Source organism: Carya illinoinensis, chromosome 1 (genome assembly GCF_018687715.1).
Source record: "Carya illinoinensis cultivar Pawnee chromosome 1, C.illinoinensisPawnee_v1, whole genome shotgun sequence".
Classification (NCBI taxonomy): Eukaryota; Viridiplantae; Streptophyta; class Magnoliopsida; order Fagales; family Juglandaceae; genus Carya; species Carya illinoinensis.
The window spans coordinates 53,241,547-53,263,549 of NC_056752.1; the positions used below are offsets into that span (position 1 = coordinate 53,241,547).

Sequence of the window (22,003 nt, forward strand, 5' to 3'; positions counted from 1 at the left end):
TAGTGAACCTTTGAACTTGATAGGGGATTTAAACATTAATGGATTATCACATACAGTCATAATCTGCAAAGTAATGATGTCTGTTGCAAACTTGCAATGTACTCGATTGGAGGGAAGGAATCACCGGGAGATTTCGGCACAAGCAAAGGGATAAAGCCAACGTATTTGAGGCGATATTCTTTGGTGAACATTGGGATTAATATGCTCAAGTTAAGAGTTAGTTCGGATTGAGAAAGACTCAAATCATCTCATTTTATTTCATCTCATTATTATAATTTTTTCAAATTCTTACACAAAATATAATAAATAATTCAACTTTTTTCAAATTTTAAAATAATAATAATATTAAAAATAATATTCTAATAATATTTTATTCAATTTTTAACTTTTATCTAAAATTATTTTATCCTATCTCACTATCTAAACAACTAGACTGAACCTATAACCTCTGGCTTCAAAAATCTTAAAAATAATTAAAAAATACATTTGGCTTAAAAAATCTTAAAAAGTTTTGATTATAATTAACTAAGAGAAATATTATATTTTTAATTTTTAATTTAAATATTCTGAATCATATCTGTTATATGGCATATTATAAGCAGATGTAAAATTATTTATAATAATTAAAAATAATAAAATATATGGTAAAAAAAAGTTTAGATTTAGAGATTCTATAAGATAATTTTAGATAAAAGATAAAAATTAAATCAAATAACGTTATAATATTATTTTCTAATTTAAAAAAATTAAATTTAAATTTTAAAAATTTAAATTATTTATTATATTTTATATAAAAATTTTAAAAAATTATAATAATAATATAAGAAAAACTACAAGTTTCGAATCCAAAACGGGGGCCTAATTACATCGCGTCATCTTTTGGAGCAGTTGGCTTGGGAGGATATTAGAGGCAGTCTCAGTCGCTTTTAGGACTACTCTCTTCGACTCGCACAATCCGACGGTACGCCCTATTAGCGCACATTAGATACTCTTCACAAACCCGTCTCCGGAACTTCAATTTGGTTGAGTTCGATTTGTAGTCTGTTTCGAATTAAATCGAGCCCTTTCCATCCGAAACCAAAACCCAATAATTTCTCGCCCTAAAATTTCTGGGCTCCAGTCGTGTGAGATAGAGATACAAAAACAAATACCGAAAGCTGCATAAATGGCTACAGAGTTACCAGAAGGAACCTTAAATAACATACTGGATCAAGAGTCGCTCAAGTGGGTCTTTGTGGGAGGAAAAGGTGGCGTGGGCAAGACCACCTGTAGCTCCATCATCTCAATCCTCCTCTCTAGGGTTCGATCCTCTGTTTTGATCATCTCCACCGACCCTGCTCACAATCTCAGCGATGCGTTTCAGCAACGGTTCACCAAGACACCCACCTTGGTTAACGGGTTTTCCAATCTCTATGCTATGGTACATTTTTTGGGTCATAAGTTGTACCCTTTATTGGTTTTTTATTTTCTTGGGGGTTCTGGTTTTTTCCTTATCTTTTTTTATTGTGTGAATTATGAAAGTTTTGGTGGTTTATCAGCTGGTTATCTGGTTCGATTTTGAAACTTTGAGGTTTTCGTTTAAATGAATCCGTGTAGACTCGGATTTTGAATTTTTGTTGGGTATATTTTGTTGTTGAGTTATTTGCGAGATTGCGGTTGTATTTGATGAATTTGGGAAATACCCAATTTATAGAGAAAGTTCTTCATTTTTTCTATCGATATTAGGGGAAATTATGGCAGTGCTTTTAAGCAACGATGATTATCCGCTGATCTGTTGACCGTGGACTAGACATTTGGGTTGTCTGGGCTTTCTTCTAAAATAAAGATATATTTGAACCATTATATCTTAGTTTTCGAACTGCATTTTACTTGCATTATTATCTATTTTCTTGTTCTGTTTGTTGCGAGTTGACGTTTCGTATGATCCTTTCTAGGAGGTGGATCCGAATGTGGAAAATGATGATGTGGGCAGTGCCGATGGAATGGACGGCTTGTTTTCTGAACTAGCAAATGCAATTCCTGGAATTGATGAGGCTATGAGCTTTGCAGAGATGCTGAAGTAAGAATCCCGTTCCTTCTATTTGATTATATTGAACCACCAAATTCATCGGATCTCTATTCCTCACTTGATTAAAGTGAATCGAGTGCTGTTACGATTTGTGTGTTTTAGTTGACTTATATGAAGCTGTTGGAGGATTCCATATTTTCATTGAGATTAGTATATGATTGATGATCATTCCTGGTGTTATTAAAATATTCTAGACATAGGAATAACGACAGTTAGCCAATAGACTTTTCATTAGTACCGATTACAGGAGTCGGCTGCAGGTACAAGTTTGGTAAGGTCTACTGGGCGGAAGACATCTGTTATGTTTATCAGTTGATATACCCTTTTTATTTTGAGTGGGGGAGGGTTGAATGCGTCAGTCAATGCCAGTAAAGCAGAGTATCATGATGTTGACCCTTTAATCTTTATTCACCTTATTAGTTAAAGATATATTCATGAGACCTATTACCTCCAATTTTCGTTGTAGACCATACTTCTTACTCGCCTATATCATGACGCTGAATCATAAAATGAGTCGAACTTTTTTTTTGTAGAATTTTTTTTTGGGTTTAGTGTTTGATTGGGCTTGTTTGCAGGGATTGACTTCTATTTACCATGTTTAATTTTCCTTAAAAAAATTTGCATGCAAAGCAAAATGGAAATGGATGCATTAAGCATTTTCATGTGTTGCATTTGCTATGCATGCATATGCACCTCTTCTCTGTAGACTGTGTCATCAATTGCAGCATATAAGTTTGGTTTTATTTGCCTGAACTGTCATACAGATTAGTGCAAACAATGGATTATTCGGTCATAGTTTTTGACACTGCTCCAACTGGCCATACACTGCGCTTGTTGCAATTTCCATCAACCTTAGAAAAGGGTCTCACGAAAATGATGTCCTTGAAAAGTAAATTTGGCGGTATAATCAGTCAGGTATGTTCCTTGCAAAAGACACCATTAAAGATGTGATTGCAACAGAAATGATCCGATATTGCAATCCATATTTCATGCATTCTTCTTGTTGCTTTAGATTTTGACATATTCTAAATCATCTCTAACTGTATCCTCTTTGATGGGTATCTTTAAGGATAGAAATATCTAAATGGTATGCTTTGAAACTATTATGGCAGATGACCCGACTCTTTGGTGTGGATGAAGAGTTTGGTGAGGATGCAATTCTGGGAAAGCTCGAAGGCATGAAAGATGTGATTGAACAAGTTAATAAACAATTCAAAGACCCAGTAAGATTGCCCCATTCATACGTCATTTACTCCTCTCTGTTTTAATAGATTTCCAATTATTTGTATTGAATCATATGCGAATAGTGGACATGTATAAAAGTTAGAGCCAACCTTAAATCCCTAATATCTTAATGCTAGTTTTTAAATTTATTGGGGGTGGTGTGAACTGTAGTTACTGGAGGTTTTGGAGGGCTGGAAGCTCATGGGGCATTGGAAGTGTAATGAGAAATTGTATAAAGAGTAATATGAAGTTTCTTTAATTATTTTTCCCAAACTATGTGCCTAGTCGTGATATAATTTTAAAAAAGTCTGTACTGATAATAAAAAAAATTAAAAAGGCTTTAAATTGTTACTTTGAACTTAAAAAGCACATTGCATATGAATAACCTGCATAGGTACCCATCAAGAGTGCAACTTAGTGGTTAAAGGACGGTCTTGGGATGAGCTATAGACAAGATATCTTGGGTTTGATTCCACAGTAGGAGTTCACAGGTCTGGTTGGTAAGGTGATGTATTTGAGGTTTACTCCTCTTGGTTGGATCCAAGAGGCCCTGCCTTGGTGAGGTTCCATGTCCCAAAAATCAGCTGCATAGGTAGATTAACCCCCTTCTCATCTGAGTTTTTTTTTTTTAAATAATAATCACAACCTTTTTCTAAATCGAAATTAACTTTTGATACTCTTTTTTTTTTTTTTTTTTAATAAGTAAGAAAATTTATTGATTGTCATAATTAGGCAAAGCCCAAGTACACAGGTAGTATACAAGAGAGAAATACCTACTTACAGCCTACGAGCAAGAAAAAGAAGCATAAAAGTCATTAAAACCTCTAAAACAATGGCCTTAGCCCAAAGTAACAAAGATTGGAAAAATAAGTCTCTAATCCCCCCCTAATGCACTATATAAGACATAGAGGCACCATCTTCCAAACAACCGCTACTTGATGATTTCCCCGTATTCCATTCCAGCAAAGCCAAAAGATCCACCACCCTCTTAGGCATCACCCAAGCAATGTCCAGCATTACAAAGATCTCATCCCATAAAGCCTTCGCCACTTCACAGTGGAGAAGAAGATGATATGACGTTTCACCATTCTTTTTACACATAAAGCACCTATCTATTATGAAAATACCATGCTTCCTTAACTTATCTATGGTCAGAATTTTCCCATGAGAGGCCAGCCAACCAAAAAAGTAACTTTTAGGGGCACTTTACTTTTCCAAATGCACTTCCAAGGGAAAACAGTAGATTAATGAGTAGCATAGCATTATTATTATTATTTTTTTATAGGTATGAGTAGCATAGCATTATATAAGGATCTAACTGAAAAATTCTTGTTCCTGGGATGAATCCACAGCAGTTTGTCCTCCCCCCACACACCAAATTCAATGCATACAAGGTGCTGAAAAAGTCATAAATAGCTCCCACTTCCCAATCTTGAACTGCTCTAATAAATGACACGTTCTACTGCACCAGGACATTCCAAATTAAAAATTCTTGTTCCTGGGATGAATCCACAGCAGTTTGTCCTCCCCACCACACTCCAAATTCAATGCATACAAGGTGCTGAAAAAGTCAGAAATATCTCCCACTTCCCAATCTTGAACTGCTCTAATAAAAGACATGTTCTACTGCACCAGGACATTTGAAATTAACTTCTTGTACTCTTTATAAGAGGTAAGTGAAAGTCTCGTAGATTATAACATTGGAGGCGGGAAGAATTTGTTTGAAGCCTGGTTCCTTACTTAGCCAAAAGAAACAAAAAAGTGTGGTCTCTTAGTAGATTGACCCTCTTGAAAGTGCAGTTTGGCTTAAGCATGATTTGCACCCCTCTGCGGCCTGCAATCACTTGCAGTAACTTTTGGGTGTGAATTAATTTGGTGGCATGTTTGTGGATATTTTGTCCTGCGGTCATGTTCTCATCTGGACTTTCTATGGTAGCTGTTTTGTTTAGGAAGTTAAGGTGTTGTGATAACATTAAAATTGACCATTTTCTCTGTCATATTGAGAGACGTAAGATTCAACTAGACATCTGAACCTGATGATTACTAGGCTGTGGTATTTTCTTGCTCAAAGCATCATGGTAAAGGCCTTATGTTATTACAAGCTAGTCAAACTAAAGGCTTTAAAGGAAGATCTAAAACTGTGGAATTCCCAATCTTTTGGGGATCTAGGGGAGCAAAAGAAAGTCATGATGGGAGAATTGCAGGTTCTTGATAGGATCAATGAAGGTCGAGCTCTCACCGTAGAGGAAAGATCAAGAAAGGCAGAATTGACTTCAGAGTTGGAAAGGGTATTATCTTGTGAAGAGATCTCTTGGCGACAAAAATCAAGAGCTTTGTGGTTGAAAGAAGGGGATAGAAGTACGAAATTTTTCCATAGAGTGGCAAACTCTCATAGGAGGAATAATACCATTGAGATGCTGAATATAAATGGTAGAGAGTGTACTGAGGCCCCTGTGATACGGGAACACGTGCTGAATTTCTATGAACAATTATTTACAGAAAGGGAGGGATGGAGGCCTAGAGTGGATGGTCTTGTTTTTGATTCCATTGAGCCGCAGACAGCAGCTAGGTTGGAAAGAGCGTTTGAGGAAGAGGAGATATATGAAGTGATCAGACGAATGGGGAAAGACAAAGCGCCAGGACCAGACGGTTTTTCGATGGGGTTCTTCTACACTTGTTGGGAGGTGATAAAAGAGGATTTGTTGAATGTCTTCCAGGAATTATTCTCGTCTGGGAAATTTCAGAAAAGTTTGAATACGACTTTTATTGCATTAATTCCGAAGAAGACCGAGGCTGTGGAAGTGAAGGATTATAGGCCCGTTAGCCTCATTAACGGGGTCTATAAAATTATTTCAAAGGTATTAGCAAACAGGTTGGGAGAGTCCCTTGGTAAGATAATCTCAAAGCCACAAAATGCCTTTGTTAGGGGTCGTCAAATTCTGGATTCGGTTTTAATAGCCAATGAATGCTTGGATAGTAGATTAAAATCCGGTATGGCAGGGATTATTTGTAAATTAGACATGGAAAAGGCATATGATCATGTAAATTGGGACTTTCTTATCTATCTTTTGAGGAGGTGTGGATTTGGGGAAAAATGGTGTAGGTGGATTAGATGGTGCATTTCAACAGCAAGATTCTCAATTTTGATTAATGGCAGTCCAGAAGGTTTTTTTAACAGCTCGAGAGGTCTAAGACAAGGGGATCCGCTATCCCCACTCCTCTTTGTTATAATCATGGAAGCCCTGAGTAGGATGTTAATGGCTCTAGTTAATAATGGTTTGTTGGCTGGTTTTTCTGTGGGTGATCTGAATAGGGGCATTATCTCAATCTCTCATTTACTTTTTGCTGATGATACTTTAATTTTCTGTGAGGCTGATCAAGAACAACTTAGAACTCTGAAAGCGTTGCTGTTATGCTTTGAAGCAGCATCAGGTTTGAGAGTAAATTTTGATAAATCAGAATTAGTACCAGTTGGGAATGTGAGTAGATCTCGACAGTTGGCTAACACGTTGGGGTGTAAGGTAGCCACTCTTCCTATGACATATTTGGGTTTACCGTTGGGGGCGGCTTCACGAGCCATAGCTATATGGGATACAGTGATTGAGAAAATAGAGAGAAGATTGGCTGGATGGAAGAGACTGTACTTGTCGAAAGGAGGCCGGGTGACCTTGATAAAGAGTACTCTTTCTAACTTACCCACTTATTTTCTGTCTTTGTTTACAATTCCAGCTTCGGTGGCGGCAAGGATTGAAAAACTGTATCGCGATTTCCTTTGGAGTGGTTTGGGGGATGAATTCAAGTTTCACCTAATCAAATGGGACACGGTTTGCAGACCAATTTCTTCAGGAGGATTGGGGATAAAGAACTTGAGAAAATTCAATCGGGCTCTTCTAGGGAAATGGTTTTGGAGATATAATATGGAGCCGGAAGCTTTATGGAAAGTAGTAGTTCACAGTAAATATGGCAGCCTATGGGGGGGATGGTGTACTAGAGAGGGGAATGGATCGTATGGAGTGGGGATTTGGAAGCAAATAAGAAGGGGATGGAATCTGTTTGCCAACCATACTAAACTTTTGGTGGGGGAAGGCACACGTGTAAGTTTTTGGAGGGACATTTGGTGTGGGGAGGAGGCATTGAAGGACGCTTTTCCTTGTGTATATCAAGTGGCTTGTGACCAAGAAGCTTCGGTCGCGGACCTTTTGGTTCGCTCAGGGGACCATGTTCACTGGAACGTCACTTTTTATAGAGCAGCACATGATTGGGAAGTAAACAGTTTTACAGATTTTTTCAACCTAGTGTACTCTATGAAGCCGAATGGTTTGCATGAAGATAAGCTGTGGTGGAAATATACGGGAAAGGGTATTTTCTCGGTTCGCTCTTATTATAAGGCCCTTACAGCTATACCGAATGCTCCGTTTCCATGGAGAAGATTGTGGAGGAATAGAGCACCGCCCAAATCACTGTTCTTCATTTGGACAGCAGCCCTGGGTAAGATTCTGACTACCGATAATCTGCGGAAGAGGCGGGTAATCATTACTGATTGGTGTTGTATGTGTAAGAGAGCTGGTGAATCAGTGAATCATCTCCTGCTACATTGTGAGACAGCTAGTGCCGTGTGGTGTGAAGTATTCCGTCGTGTAGGGTTAAACTGGGTGATGCCGAAGTCAGTAGTTGAATTACTAGCCAGTTGGGCGATGCCGGGGGGAGACCTACATATCAAAGCTGTGTGGAAGATGGTACCTATCTGCATTATGTGGTGCATTTGGCAAGAGCGAAATGAACGAACTTTTGAAGACAAGGAGAGGACAACGGAGGAGCTTTGTATCTTTTTTTTCAGCACTTTATTTCTGTGGTCGCTAGCTATAGACTTTAATGGCCTAAATGTACATGAGTTTCTAGTGACTACTGTAGCTACCTAGATAGGTCTTACCTCTTGTATACCATCTTGTGTACTTGGGCTATGCCTATTATTATTAATACTACTGTTTACTTATCAAAAAAAAAAAATATTTCAAAATACAAAGATCAGTCAAACTACTATAAAATCTGCTAGAATTAAAAGCACTATGAATTGTGAGGTTGGTTGTAATTTCGTGTGACTTGCCAGCATTTCATCAATCAAGTTTGCAATTAGTTTGGATGTTTTGTAGTTATTTTTTAAGCACTTGACCTTGTTGTCCGTGTTTACTGGTTCACTCAAAATCATATGGAATATCAAAATTTTTTGTAGTTATTCTTAATGCGCTTATATTTCCCTGTTGGCAGGACTTGACAACCTTTATCTGTGTTTGCATTCCAGAGTTCCTCTCTCTTTATGAAACAGAGAGACTGGTCCAGGAACTCACCAAGTTTGAGATAGATACACACAATATTATCATTAACCAATTACTTTATGATGAAGAAGGCAAGTTTACATGTTTTCATGTTTTTTTTTTTCATATGGAAATAACCTTTTTAATCGAAAACAAAATTCATGTATCTGTCGGCCGGTTTTCTACTTGTAGATGTAGAGTCCAAGTTACTCAAAGCTAGAATGCGGATGCAACAGAAGTACCTTGACCAGTTCTATATGTTGTATGATGACTTTCACATCACCAAGTTGCCTTTGCTGCCCCAAGAGGTAAACTACATCGTGGCAAAACTTTTGGAATATTTAAAAGTGATGACCTAATCTGAAGTTTGTCATTCTAGATGAGGGGTAAACAAATTAATTTTAGCTGTTAGTGTTGGCCCTTTTGACAAGTCAGATATTGATTTTGTAGGTTACAGGGGTTGAAGCTCTGAAGGCATTTTCAAATAATTTTGTGTCACCATATCAACCTTCCACGAGTAAAGGCACAGTGGAGGAGTTGGAACAAAAGGTATCCACACTGAGGCAGCAGTTGAAAGATGCTGAAGCAGAGCTAGAACGACTTAGAAAAGGAAAGCAAAAGGTGTGATGATGCTCGGCTCAATGGTATTGCCTTTGTTCCTTTTTCCTTCCCTCATTCTTTCCATGTTTACAATCAGACGGCACCATCTCCCTTTCTTTAGACTGCCAAGGGAAGTCAGTCTTCTCATTTTACCTCTGGTTGATGTTTTCTGCCGCTCAAACTTATTTGTAATTTTTAAGATGAACCTTTTCAGATATATAAGTGGTATATTTATAATTTTTTTTTTCACATTTCTATCTTGAACAATTTCGATAATGGTAAATTCCTTTTTTTAATTTCTGAACGTCTACATACAGTTTGAATTGATGAGAATATAGATTACATGCCATTATTTTCTGGGTGTGATGAAAGCGTTTTTGTGGCTTTTTCTTGGGTATTTGGACCACCCATGGAAGGTGAATTAGTTTTTGGTAGCATATAAATCTCTTTTTTCTTCATATATGAAGTTGTGATTTAGTGAAAGACCTCACTATTTGGAGAGAATCTAGAGCTGCATTATGCGACGCCTGCTCCCCCCGGCCTGTTTCTTCATTGTCCCAGAAATGGAAAAGTTGACCCCATAGCAGCAGGAAAAAAGAAACAAGATGCGGCCACCACGGTCAACCAGGACCTCGAGAGGTTACAGCTAATTCTCGCCAATATCTCGAACTCACGAGGTTACAACAAAGCTTGTAGTTGGAAGTTGTGGAAGATTAGTGAAAGTTATAAATATTGAGATGAACGGACCGTTGCTAAATTCATTTGGTAGATGGAACGAAAATCATCTGCCAAAGAAGATAGTCCTATGTTTTAAGGGAAATACTTCTCCTACAGAAGTGGTCACCGATGTGGCTACCGATTTGAGTTTTTTTTTTTTAACCTAATAATTAAGTAAATATTTTTTTTAATTTATTTGTGATTTTTATTTATTTTTAAATATTTAATGAGTTTAAAAAAATGTTTGAAAAAAAAACAGAAGAGACAAAACTTTATGTTTTATTAGGTACAAATAAAGTCGCGTATTAATCTGCATATTAATATTGATTTCTTTATGCTTAAAATTTAAATTAGTAATTTTTAATAAAATTTAATTTTTAATCAATCAAATTAAATTGATGCACATATTAATATGTAATTGTGCTTGAAACTAGATTTAAAAACTTTTGCGTAACTCTTTCTGTGGCCTCCCTCTGCGGAGTAGCACCACCCATGTTTTTAAAAGCTACATAGAATATAGCGCATGTCATTTTGCTAGCTCCAATGCACACGATGATAGAAAGTGTGCTTGGATTACTCTTACGGGGTAGCGTTTTGCACCTATCTAAACTGTAAGTCTGTACCACAACACCCAATTAGAAGCGGTTGAAAATAAAATATGATAATTGTGCAAATATAGGAGAAGGATCTGCCGTGGACATTGCAAACATAAATAAGTATTTTAATTGTAAAGGTTTAGCATACGATGTTGAGATGGCCGAGTTGGTCTAAGGCGCCAGATTAAGGTTCTGGTCCGAAAGGGCGTGGGTTCAAATCCCACTCTCAACAAATTTCTTGCCTTTTTCTTTTAATATCTTACCCTTTTTTGTAAACTGACCAAATAAAGAGCAGCAGCTATATCGTTCCATGTTGATAATTTGCCTCTCATTCTAGAGAGTTAAAATTTCAATCAATTGATGGGTTGCAAAAATTTGGTAATCGTGAGTAGAAATCAGTTAAGATCTATTTAACCGAGGACACTTGGTAAAACAAACAGCTCTTCCTCTATCCACTATCCATCCCCCGTATCCCTACTAATCAAGGCTAACACCATATCTACAATTTAGAAGTTTTGTTACGTCACAGACACATTTGCTTCCTTTTGCGGAGTGCAGTTGATTTGCCGCTGGCAATTTGCATTCATGTTGGACTCTTAAGAGATTGCCTTGGTTTCTATATTTCTCATAACGAACTTAAAAGGGCCAAACTGGGGTTGCAATAAGAGCCTTAAAAAGTGTTTAAATATTCTTAAAAACTCTTTAATGATAAAATTAAATCGTATTAAAGCACCTTTAATCTCAAATAAGTTAAAAAGTATATTTGAGGAATACTTTTCCGAATAATGCAGAACGTAATTCAAATTTTAAAAAGACTATCAATAGACGAAAATATCTATACAATTTTAAGATAATTACAACTTTTAAACATTCAAGAATATGATCATAATCTTTAAAAATTCAAATAATGGTCATTTCTACCTCAAAATTCAAAAAGTACTTTTTTAATTTGTTTCCAAACAAACGTAACATGTTTGAAAGTATTTTAAACATATAGTTACCAAATAATAAATAATTTTTTAATAGTAGAACTTATTACTTAAGTTATGAGCTATAAATCCTAAAATTATAAGCTATATTTCCTACCGCAATCCCAAACGTGCACTAAATCTACACACAGCTTAGAACAAACTACATTCATCTGGAAAATGTCGTAAATACTAGATGGTCAAAAGTTGAAGTTCATCACAGATGAGAAAACGGCAAAAACTTTCATCACTTTCTTGTATATGCTTCAATGATGTCTAGAAGAAAAGTACAGAGAGGTAAATACGTTGCTGAGACCATGACATTGTATTATCATATTGAGTACACAACACGATCATCTAGCTATCCACCATGCAAGGTTGAAATGAAAACCACCACATCCTTCTCTTCTAGGGTAGTATCGAGCTGTCCACTTAGCTCCCAATCACAATCATTCACAAGGACCAGAACACCAGGTCTCCTGAAAGAAAACAGTGCCACTACATGTTTAAGAAGGATAGAACGATGCAAATCAAATTAGTCACTTTATGACTTAACAGAGAATAGAGGTTTGTTGGTGACAGCTCCCTATCTTTCTCCGGCTACCCCCCTTTCCACCTTTCTGTTCTTCTCCTTAGAAGTGTTATTAATCACTAACCTAATTCATGATCACAATGGCATAACCTACGAGTGCAGTGTGCGCACACATTCAAAATTCAGAAGCAGATTCAAACTTACACAGAATCTTCTTTCATGAACATTTCAGGCCTCTCCTTGATCAAATTGGTACGGACCCAACTGAGCAAATCTTTCATGATTAACTACAAGGACAGAGAGAACATGTTGAGTCTTCTAACCACAGACATGAAAAAGCATATCTCATTTTTATGCTTTTCTGGAATCATTTTATAATTGTAGAGACTCACCTTCTCTGTACCATTTTGTGGATCAACATTGACATTGTGGATCTTCACAGAGTCACAGAGGAGCTCTAATCCTCCACTGCAGAGAAATTAACATTCTGAGCACCCCAATAAGAAATAGGCATACAGAAAGAGTAAAAGTAGCCAAGCATGTACAAGTTAGTGATACAATATGATAAGAAAATTGATGCTCAACATGCCATCAAATTAGGTAAATAAATGAGCACACCATCAAAAGTGCAGTATCATTAACAATGATTGCGCAGAGTACTCTTAAATATTTGATATGGAACAACACAACTGTCCACTTGAGCCAAGCCCAATTGTTGGATGTATTCAAGCTAGAATGCCATACTTCTTAACAAACCATGAAAGAATCCCAACCCCACAAACCCATGCACTAGATGGGATGAGCACCACCCGGCTAATAATAAACAACGCTCAAAGCGCTACAATGGCCAGGGTCATATCAGCAGAAGGTGAACCCGATTCATGTTATCATTATTTCACAGAGTTCCATTCAATATAACATTCTACAAGAAACAAGTAATAACCTTCACAACAACAACAAAAAAATCATCATTAAAAAATATACATAAAAAAAGTGCCAACACTTCATCGGGTAAAACTAATGACAGAAGATGAATTGAGCAATTTGAAATGAAAAGAATGGCAGTAACGAAATAGATATGTTTTTTCTAAAATGAAGGTTAAGTTTCCAGGTGCCGAAATCTCAGATTGGACAACCATTTTCTGTAAATTACACTGAGTTTCATTCTTTAAATTTTAGTTTTTGCAGAACCAAAAAAATATCAAATGAATTAAGCAAAGATCTAGCTTTAATTTTACAGAGACCAAGTAAAGGGAAAAGAAAAACCTACCCGAATTCGAGAGTCAGTTGCATATTCAATTTTCGCGACAGGTTCCAAAACCCTAGAGAGAGAGCGAGAGTTGCTCGATATTTACACTCGATAGGCTTTTACACTCATCGCGCTTTCTTTCCGATGAAGGTGCTTTTGAAGTTAGTGGAATGAGACGGCGTCGTTCAAAACCGGAACTGTCACGTATAGCCGAACCTATTTTAGAACATCTAGGATCGTTTAAAACTGCCAATAATATTGCAGTGATATTTTGGAACGAGCTTACAAACACAGAATAGGATCTGACGGTCAGAAAAACGTTTGAAACCCTAACGGAGTGAACGGGCAGATATATAGCAACCTGGAATAATCAGAACAAAACAAATGAGAAGAACCACACCTCACCACCACCGTCGCTCTCTCTCATCTCATGATTTATCGTTCTTCAACTTCTCCCTCGAAAGATGGGCCTCGATATCTGCATCTCAATCTCTAAAATTGCCAAAAGGGGCTTTTGGGCTTCTGGATCAATGTGCAAAGATTTAGCGTGAGGGGGGTTGCCGCTACTCGTAGCTCGTTGCTTTTGCTGCCGTCGATGTTTTGTGTCTGAGAAGTTTTGTGAATCTATGGAATCTTATAAGAGGTGGGTTAGGCGGAACAAGGACTACGTGCACTCCTTGGAGTCTCTGGCCAATGTGAGCCCCTCGCTATTTCCTTTTATTTTCTTGATTTTGTTTGGTTAAATTGTCACTTTTTGCTGATTTTGGACAAGTTAAATGCTTTTATTGGGTATTGGTTTGATCTTATTGGGTATTGTTTGTTATTGTGTGGATGATCCTTTCGCTTCTTCGTAATTCCATGATAGCTCGATAATTGAGAAGTTCTGAGAAGAAAGTACTCTTCTCGCTGGATGGATGTCAAAACGATAATATCTCGTCTCGTTTATCTTCCACGTTTTTTTAAAGCGATCTTTTAGTGTGTTTGGATATCAAATTGATGACAATAATAACATTTATTCTTTCACAAAAATTTGCAGTCACTTTTGTAGACTCCTTTGTGGACTCCAGTGATATGATTGGTTGTGTATTAAAAAAAAATTAATCCAGCCAATCATATCCACTCTAATCATATCAGTAGAGTGCGCAGGGAGGACGGAAAAATAACTGTATGTGTAGCATTATTCTTTGTTTCATGGTCAAGTTATGTAAGCTCATTTGGGCCAATGCATATCATATTGGTAACTGGTAATTCCATCCTCTTTCCATCAAGATAATACATTTCGTGGGTTGCCCTTATGCGTTTTTTTTTTCATTTCATAGTAGCTCAAAGAAAAAAGTGCGGAAAATATATTATCATTAGCTGTTTTCCTTTAGTAGAACCATGTTATCTTATCCTGCTATTGAAACTTCTGGGTTCCTGAAAAGTATAGCCAAGCAAATCTATAGCTTTATTTACTGGAATTTGATAAGGCATTTGGCTTGCAGGCGATAAGCCTGCTTTAGGCCTTGAAAAACCTCAATTCTTCATGAGATGAAAACAAAGGAAAGTTCCTTTGAATGAAATAATGGCACTTGCACGATTGCATCAAACTCGATGTCATAGGTTGTACTTCTATGCATCATAGACTTTCCCACTAAAGAAGCCTTAAGGTTAACTTTATGAGTCTTTTACTTCGCTTCAGTTTATTTTAATTCATCGTTTATGTTAAAATTTATGAATAAAAGTCTTGTGCATTCCTTTGAGTCTATAGTTAATAAGCCATGTAAACTACATGTAAGCTGATTGCGTGAAGAGATCTATGAACCAGTTGACCTATATATCTGTCTAATTAATTCAGAGTTTTACTCTTTTGACGTGTTCTTGGATTTTCATTATTGGTCATGGTTGCTCACTAATGTTTATCTTGGTCTGTTTTTAGTTTCTATGTTACTGTTATCTAATCAGGGTGTTGATAATATTGTGCAGGGATTGACATGGCTTCTTCCCGAAAGGTTTTCTGATTCAGAGATAGGTCCAGAAGCAGGTTTTGTGAAATTTTGGTAACCTATGGCTTCTTGTTACATTAGAAAGTCATAGGGCATTTTTTCTCTCGTTTCTAAGTAATTATTAGTCTGATTTTTTGGGAAAGGATAGAGGAAGAAAAGTAAACATTTTGGCTTTTGTGGTGTATCCATTTATATATTTTTGAAAACAAGACATTAAGTTTTTCCATTGACTTTTTCTCCATTTTTTGCCACTTCAGCCTGCATGTGATGGGGAAAAAAGTAGGATAAAATTTAATTTCTTTGTTTTTCTTGCCAATTGGACCTGTAATTGGTTTGTCCATTCTATTCACTTTTATGAATCTATTTTATATTTGATTTTCTAAGGTTTGATGAATATCAATCAATGCTTTATTCAAGAATTTGTTGATCTTCTGCAGTAACTACCATTTTGGGCATAATCACTGCTATCAACGAACATATCATTGATACAGCTCCTAGTCGGATGCAAACAGGCTCCGTGGAGCCTCATTCATTTCCTTACTCGTTATGCATATCTTCGCTCAAGGACTTGGAAACATTAATTGAAGTTGTAGCACAACATTACTATGGCGATGATAAGAAGTGGAATTTTATTGCTGTTACAGAGGCTACCAAGTAAGAACTTCCCCCCCCCCCCCCCAAAAAAAAAAAAACCCACCCGCCCACCACAAAACCCATTGTCCAAAAGAAAAAAATAAAGTAGTTCTGTATTCAGTATGTCTGTTATCATCTCCAGTTAGGTGTTATTGTACATAGGCAATATCCAGTTATGTGTTTATTGTATGGCAGCACTTGTGTATTTGTCTCATCATGGGGTATTTGATCTCTGTCAGGGTTCTTGTTAGGTTAGCTTTGTTTCGGAACAGTGGATATAAGATGCTTCTTCATGGAGGGGAGACACCAAATGACGAAAGGCAATTAGATACTTCAACTTCTCAATATAACGTTGATGGTTTCCCAAAATATGGAGGGCATCACGGCCCTGGTTACTTGAGGACAAATCACGCACAGAACCCCTGGAATCTTGAAGGAAGAGCACTATCTGCATTAAACACGTTTGGAGAAACTGCTAGGATGGGTTCAGACCCATCATGGTTACATAGGGTTCAACATCAGCATGCGATTATAGAGCCTCCAAGTAATTTGTATAAGATTACTTGATTAGTTAATGTATATGTGTTGCATTTATTGAACACTTTACAAGATATACATTTCTGTTATTACAGGACCAGTGATTCAGAGGACAACCATTTCCACCATATTATCCGAAAAGGGTCTTCATGGAGGTTTATTTCTAGCCGGGGAAGTGCTTTTTATTACGAGACCACTTATTTATGTTTTATTTATCCGGAGGTATGGGACTCGGTCATGGATTCCTTGGTTTCTTTCACTGGCTGTGGACTTTGTTGGGATGGGCATTCTTTCAAAAGTTACAAAGTCAGGGGGTCATACAGAAGAGCAACAGTTTCATCTTTCCATCTCCGAAAATGATGAGGTTTGGTATTTTCTGAATCTTACCATGTACAGAGAGTTGTATGCTTCTGGATGCATCCTGCTCATCATGCTTCTGCATTGAATCTTGCAATATGAATTCTCTAGACGCAATTTCATGGTTGCATTGTTTAGTTCTCATGAATAGATTCGATGCTGTAGTGCTTTTGATACAGTGGCTTTGTATAGGTTAAAAGAAGGAAGCTGTTATGGGCACTTTACCTTATGAGAGATCCTTTCTTCAGCAAGTATACCAGGTGCGTATCTCATCTTTAATGTATTTAGGCTATTTGTTTATACTTTTGTAAGGAGCAGAATCAGTAGGAAACTGCACTATGATTATCATATCTATGGTTGTGATGTTTCAGGCAAAGACTCGAAAGCACGAAGAACATTTTGGAACCTGTACCGATTATTGGGTTTCTTGCTGGTGTGTTTGATATAATTTTTCGATTCCAGAAGTCTTTCTACTTTCAAGTTTGCAAGATTGATAGTATGTTGATATGTTGCTCTTTCATTTTTAACGTACAGAGAAAATAGTTGAGCTAATTATTGGAGCTCAGACACGGTACACCTACATGTCAGGATCATAAGACAAAAGCAGCAACAAGAGTTACACCTCTTTACAGTTCAAATTTCAGGAGATTATAATTTGGTGTCATAGTCTTGCTTTGGTTCACAATTTTGTCCCTTTCAATCTGTAGAAATTGGCCATGGATGGCCGCTGGTATAAGCATTGACCTTCTCAGGTGTTTGTTTGTCGATCACGAATTCCTTGTTTTTGTTGTTGTTTAAATATCCCTAAAACATTCCAAGAACACATATTTTGCCCAATTTTTTTGTTTTGTTTTGTTTGTACAGTTCTCTTAAGTCATGGTCAATTTGAAAAACAACTCGATTAATAAAAATATTCTTACTTGATCTTTTTGTATGCGTGTATTACTAATGTCGTGTTGGTGTGAGTCGAATTTAGATGGCATTTAAATTGCCTGGTCTTCTTGTTACCGGAATTCCATCCTGTCGAGTCTATGTGAAGTCCTCTGCCAATTAACTGTATGGTGCTGCTTTTTTATTGTTAGACGTCTTAGATTATTAAAATAAAATAAAATAAATACAAAAATATGTTTGTAAATTGATGTGGTTTTATTTGAGCTAAGTAACACGTCTAGTTGTCATTTTTAAAAAAAATAAACAAATAAATTATTTGTATCTGAATTGATTTCTACTTAATGTTGATATTGATGGGATATTTTGATGGTGGCATAGAGTGGCCTAGTAAGGAAACATCTCGGCCAGAATGTACGACCCAGATCAGGTTGGCCCAATCTGTGCTTATCAAGTTATAGCTTTCAGACGGAGAGATAGGCCCCGTTGTGTTATGGGCTTTTTTATAGGAAATATTCTATCAATGTTGCCTTCATTGTGGGGTCCACCAATTTTAAAATCTGGTCCCATCGTCGCATCAGAATATGGACTTTTTTTTTTTCTTTTCTATATGAGGAGCAAATACATCATGGGGGAAAAGGCCAATTTACGAAATGAAAGATGGGGTGAAACATGTGGGGTCCACTTTACCATAGAGTAGTTAGTACTATGGGAGGAGAAGCGACAATGGACCATGTTTATGCAAAATGGTATAGGCGGCCATACACATAGTGGGCTAGTAGTTGGTGGGGGCCTCCCAACACCCCGCCCCAAAGATGAGGCCGTGACCCCAGTAGTAATAATTATGGTGGGATCCATCCACCACTTCGTTGGTCCACATCCCATCCCCACAGGCTCTCTTGTTTAGGCCCCCAAAGTTAATGGTCTAACTTTGGGGCCACCTGAGAAGGACAGAAACGTCAGTGGGTCCCTGTCCTATTACCGGAAAGAATAATGCACTTTCTGTTGCTTTGTCTCATAAATTTTTGTGATTGTGTCCACTCTTTTTTTGACCTTTTAATCAAACTTTTAAACACTGCCTTTAGAGGGGGGAGTGGTTAAAAATTCAATGACAGGCGAAGGTCATGAATAACAGATACAGGAACTGAAAACAATGTTATTCCATTAATTAAGTGTCAATTTTACCATATATACGTACTATGCAAATTACTTTATCAACGTATGTTATTAGGTACTGAACGAGTTCGATTGTCGGCAAATACAAGAATGAGCGGCCATCTCAAAAATACACCAAAAAAAAATAAAAAAGGATAAACCCGAAACATCTTTTTTGGTTCAGGACAGAGATGTTAATTTTATAGAAAATTCTATATATTATACTATTATCTTATTTTCTTGTTATCATATAAGATGTAGCATAAATATATCACATTTTACATAATAAAATAAAAATAAAATTATAGTTGGTGTACAATATTATTCTAATTTCAAACACCGACTAGTTGATGGTTTTGGCTTTGTCTTTTGTTTCATTTTTCTCGTCACTCTCTCTCTCTTCCTTTGACCATGGGCTTTCAAAATCTCCAACAACTCATTAAGAGGAGTTCTCACTTCTCAGTCTCAAAACCGAAAAAGCTTGACGAGAATGCTATCATGGCGTGTACTAAACGAAAACATGATAATCAAAGCTGGAACTTGCAAATTAAAAACCTATATATTAAGATATGGAATTTCTGCCCTAAACTTGCATGCGTGCGTGCGTGCTTCACTCGTTTAAAGCCAATGCATGTTTGTTAATCTAGGTTATTAAATCCCAAATCCTATATATACATACGCTGTTGGGTCTAAGATCAGGCCACCCCACGTAAATTAATATGCCACTTAAAATGGGTAACAATATCATTAGTGCTAATGCAAATAATCATAGTTGCATCTGTTTGTATTAGGTAGCGATGATTCTGACTCTCAAACACGTGGCTATATATGGAACATGTCGAGGAGTACTTGGTTGGATTTGCGATAATTGTCCTTGGCCTTGACATATATATTTATCATGCACGAACAACTTGCCTGATCTATATGTTATTAATCGTAAAAATGAAAGTCATGAGAATCCTTTTAAGGATAATTATTTATTTAATTATATGAAATGAGATCAGACATTTACTGGTAAGGATATTGTTTGTAGTTATGACTTATGAGCATGCCATCTAGGATTTGTAAACTTTAAATATTTTTATAAATGTGTGTGTTTTTTTTTTTTTTCACATCTATTGTAAGATTAGAAATCTCCTGCAGTTCAAAAACCCTTTTTAAGATTGCAAATCTTGTTTTCGATTGATATATTTTTGTATTATGTTATATATAATCACTTTTATATATTCTGTTGAATTCAAGATTTCAAGTTTTATGTGATTATAAATCTACACATGGATTTTGATGATAACAAATGAATTCAAAGAATAAAGAAGTCTCAAGCTCAAGTTGTCTACACAATGGAGTCAAGCACATCAAGGAAATAAGCATGAGCAAGAAGGGAACAAGTTCACATTAAAATTATAGAGTAATGTTGTAAATCTCTTCAAAATTCGAAATTAGGATTAATGCTCAAAATTAATATTTTATCATAAAGCATTAAAATACATTTTCCACATGTGCATGAATATTTTTGAAAATTAAATTTGAAAATTTTGAAAGATGATTGATTGTCATCTTTTGCATGTGCATGCCTTGATTAAAGGGTTGAATTTTGAAAATATTAAAGATGATTGATTGTCATCTTTCACATGTGCATGTTTTATTTGAATATTTTCAAAAATGATTGATGTTTTTTTAGACTTATACAAAAAGTAAAAGATTAGGTTTGAATTTTTTGAAAATGAAAGTGTGCTCATTTTGTCATATGCCAAAAGTAAAAGATTAGGTTTGATTTTTTTTTGAAAAAGTGAATGATGTTGTCTTTGACAATTGAAAAAGAAGAACCTTTTATTTGAATTCTTTAAAAAAGTGAATGATGTTGTTTTTGACAATTGAAAAAGAAGAACATTTTATTTGAATTTTTTGAAAAAGTGAATGATGTTGTTTTTGACATGTGAATCTTTTTAAATTTGAATATGAAGTCTCATATGCCTATAAATAGATCAATTGAGAGCTTCACATTCACAACACCAAGAGCATACAACATTTATTCAAAGCTTTCATTCTCTCTTCTCTAACCATTGAGCCTTAATCCTTGTTCATTTTGAGAGATATAGTTTGTGCTGTATTGTTCTTATTTCACTCATTGAGGAGTGTTTTCTGATAACCTACCCACTATCAGCTCTTGTATCAGAAAAATGGTGTGTATAACCCTTGTGTGTGTAGAAAGTATTCTACACGGGGAATAGTTGAATCACCACGTGTAAGGTGATTGCAAGTGTAGAGGGTGTTCTACACGGATCCTTTGTAGCGGTATTGTTCAAAGGTGTAATAGGTTTCTATCTCCACCTAAAGGAGGTTGAATAGTGAATTTGGGAATCCTCAAGGGGTAGCTTGAGGCGAGAACGTAAGCAGTGGGGCCGAACCTCGTTAACATACTGAGTTTGCTTCTCTCTTACCCTTACTCTTTACATTTATTGTTATTTTATATTTTGTTTATATTTTATATTATATATTTGATTTATAATTGTTATTTTTTTTATACAACTCAATTCACCCCCCCTCTTGTGTTAGTCATCTGGGCAACAATTGGTATCAGAGCTAAGAGCTCTATTATAAGATTAACTATCTTTTGAGTTAAGATCTTATGGCTAACATTGCAGCTTCATTTGGTGAAGATCAATCTAGCAGTCGGCCTCTACTCTTTTGTGGAGATAATTATTCATTCTGGAAAGTTAGAATGAGAATATTTCTTCAAGCTCAAGGTAGAGAAATCTGGAAATGTATTGTAAATGGACCTTATATTCCAACAAAAGTGGTTGATGGAGTAAAGGTCAAAAAGGAAGAAGAAGAGTTTGATCGTGAAAACGATAGACTTTATACTTTAAATTTAACTGCTATGAATTTATTATATAATACTCTTAATGGAAATGAGTTTAATAGAATAATGAATTGCGCTACGGCAAAGGAAATTTGGGATAACTTGGAAGTAACTTATGAAAGAACTTCGCAAGTAAAGGAATCAAAAATTTATATTCTTACTCATGAATATGAAATGTTTAAGATGAATGATGATGAATCTATTTCTAGTATGCACACTCGTTTTACTAACATCATAAACAGCTTGACAGCTCTTGGCAAAGTTTATTCCAAGGTGGAGATAGTAAGAAAAATTCTCAACTCTTTACCAAAACGTTGGG

General features: G+C 36.1%; 3 protein-coding genes and 1 non-coding gene across 6 annotated transcripts; 3 read left to right on the top strand and 1 right to left on the bottom strand.

The window, feature by feature from the left end:
• Nucleotides 1-867: 867 nt before the first annotated feature.
• On the top strand, nt 868-9,500 carry LOC122285975 (ATPase GET3A). Its single transcript, XM_043095389.1, has 7 exons — nt 868-1,420; nt 1,935-2,059; nt 2,833-2,983; nt 3,181-3,291; nt 8,558-8,696; nt 8,797-8,912; nt 9,055-9,500. The coding sequence occupies exons 1-7, from the start codon at nt 1,166-1,168 to the stop codon at nt 9,229-9,231; spliced, it is 1,074 nt and encodes a 357-aa protein (XP_042951323.1). The 5' UTR covers nt 868-1,165; the 3' UTR covers nt 9,232-9,500.
• A 1,168-nt stretch (nt 9,501-10,668) lies between these two features.
• TRNAL-AAG lies at nt 10,669-10,749 on the top strand. Its single transcript has one exon. It is a non-coding gene; the product is annotated as a tRNA-Leu (tRNA).
• Nucleotides 10,750-11,653: 904 nt separating this feature from the next.
• Nucleotides 11,654-13,447, bottom strand: LOC122286059 (ubiquitin-related modifier 1 homolog 2). The gene is made up of 4 exons (XM_043095395.1): nt 13,288-13,447; nt 12,410-12,485; nt 12,222-12,304; nt 11,654-11,964 (listed from the first exon to the last, which is right to left on the bottom strand). Exons 1-4 carry the CDS (start codon nt 13,308-13,310, stop codon nt 11,847-11,849), a joined length of 300 nt encoding a protein of 99 aa, XP_042951329.1. The 5' UTR covers nt 13,311-13,447; the 3' UTR covers nt 11,654-11,846.
• A 184-nt stretch (nt 13,448-13,631) lies between these two features.
• Nucleotides 13,632-17,708, top strand: LOC122285923 (peroxisome biogenesis protein 16). Of its 3 annotated transcripts, none has more exons than XM_043095386.1 (8): nt 13,632-13,961; nt 15,232-15,289; nt 15,689-15,905; nt 16,136-16,428; nt 16,517-16,785; nt 16,971-17,038; nt 17,150-17,211; nt 17,313-17,708. In XM_043095386.1, exons 1-8 carry the CDS (start codon nt 13,893-13,895, stop codon nt 17,372-17,374), a joined length of 1,098 nt encoding a protein of 365 aa, XP_042951320.1. In that variant the 5' UTR covers nt 13,632-13,892; the 3' UTR covers nt 17,375-17,708. The 3 variants fall into 3 exon arrangements, with proteins under 3 accessions (XP_042951320.1, XP_042951321.1, XP_042951319.1); XM_043095387.1 differs by having other exon boundaries at nt 13,633-13,961; nt 15,232-15,305; nt 16,124-16,428; XM_043095385.1 differs by having other exon boundaries at nt 13,633-13,961; nt 16,124-16,428.
• Nucleotides 17,709-22,003: the final 4,295 nt, after the last annotated feature.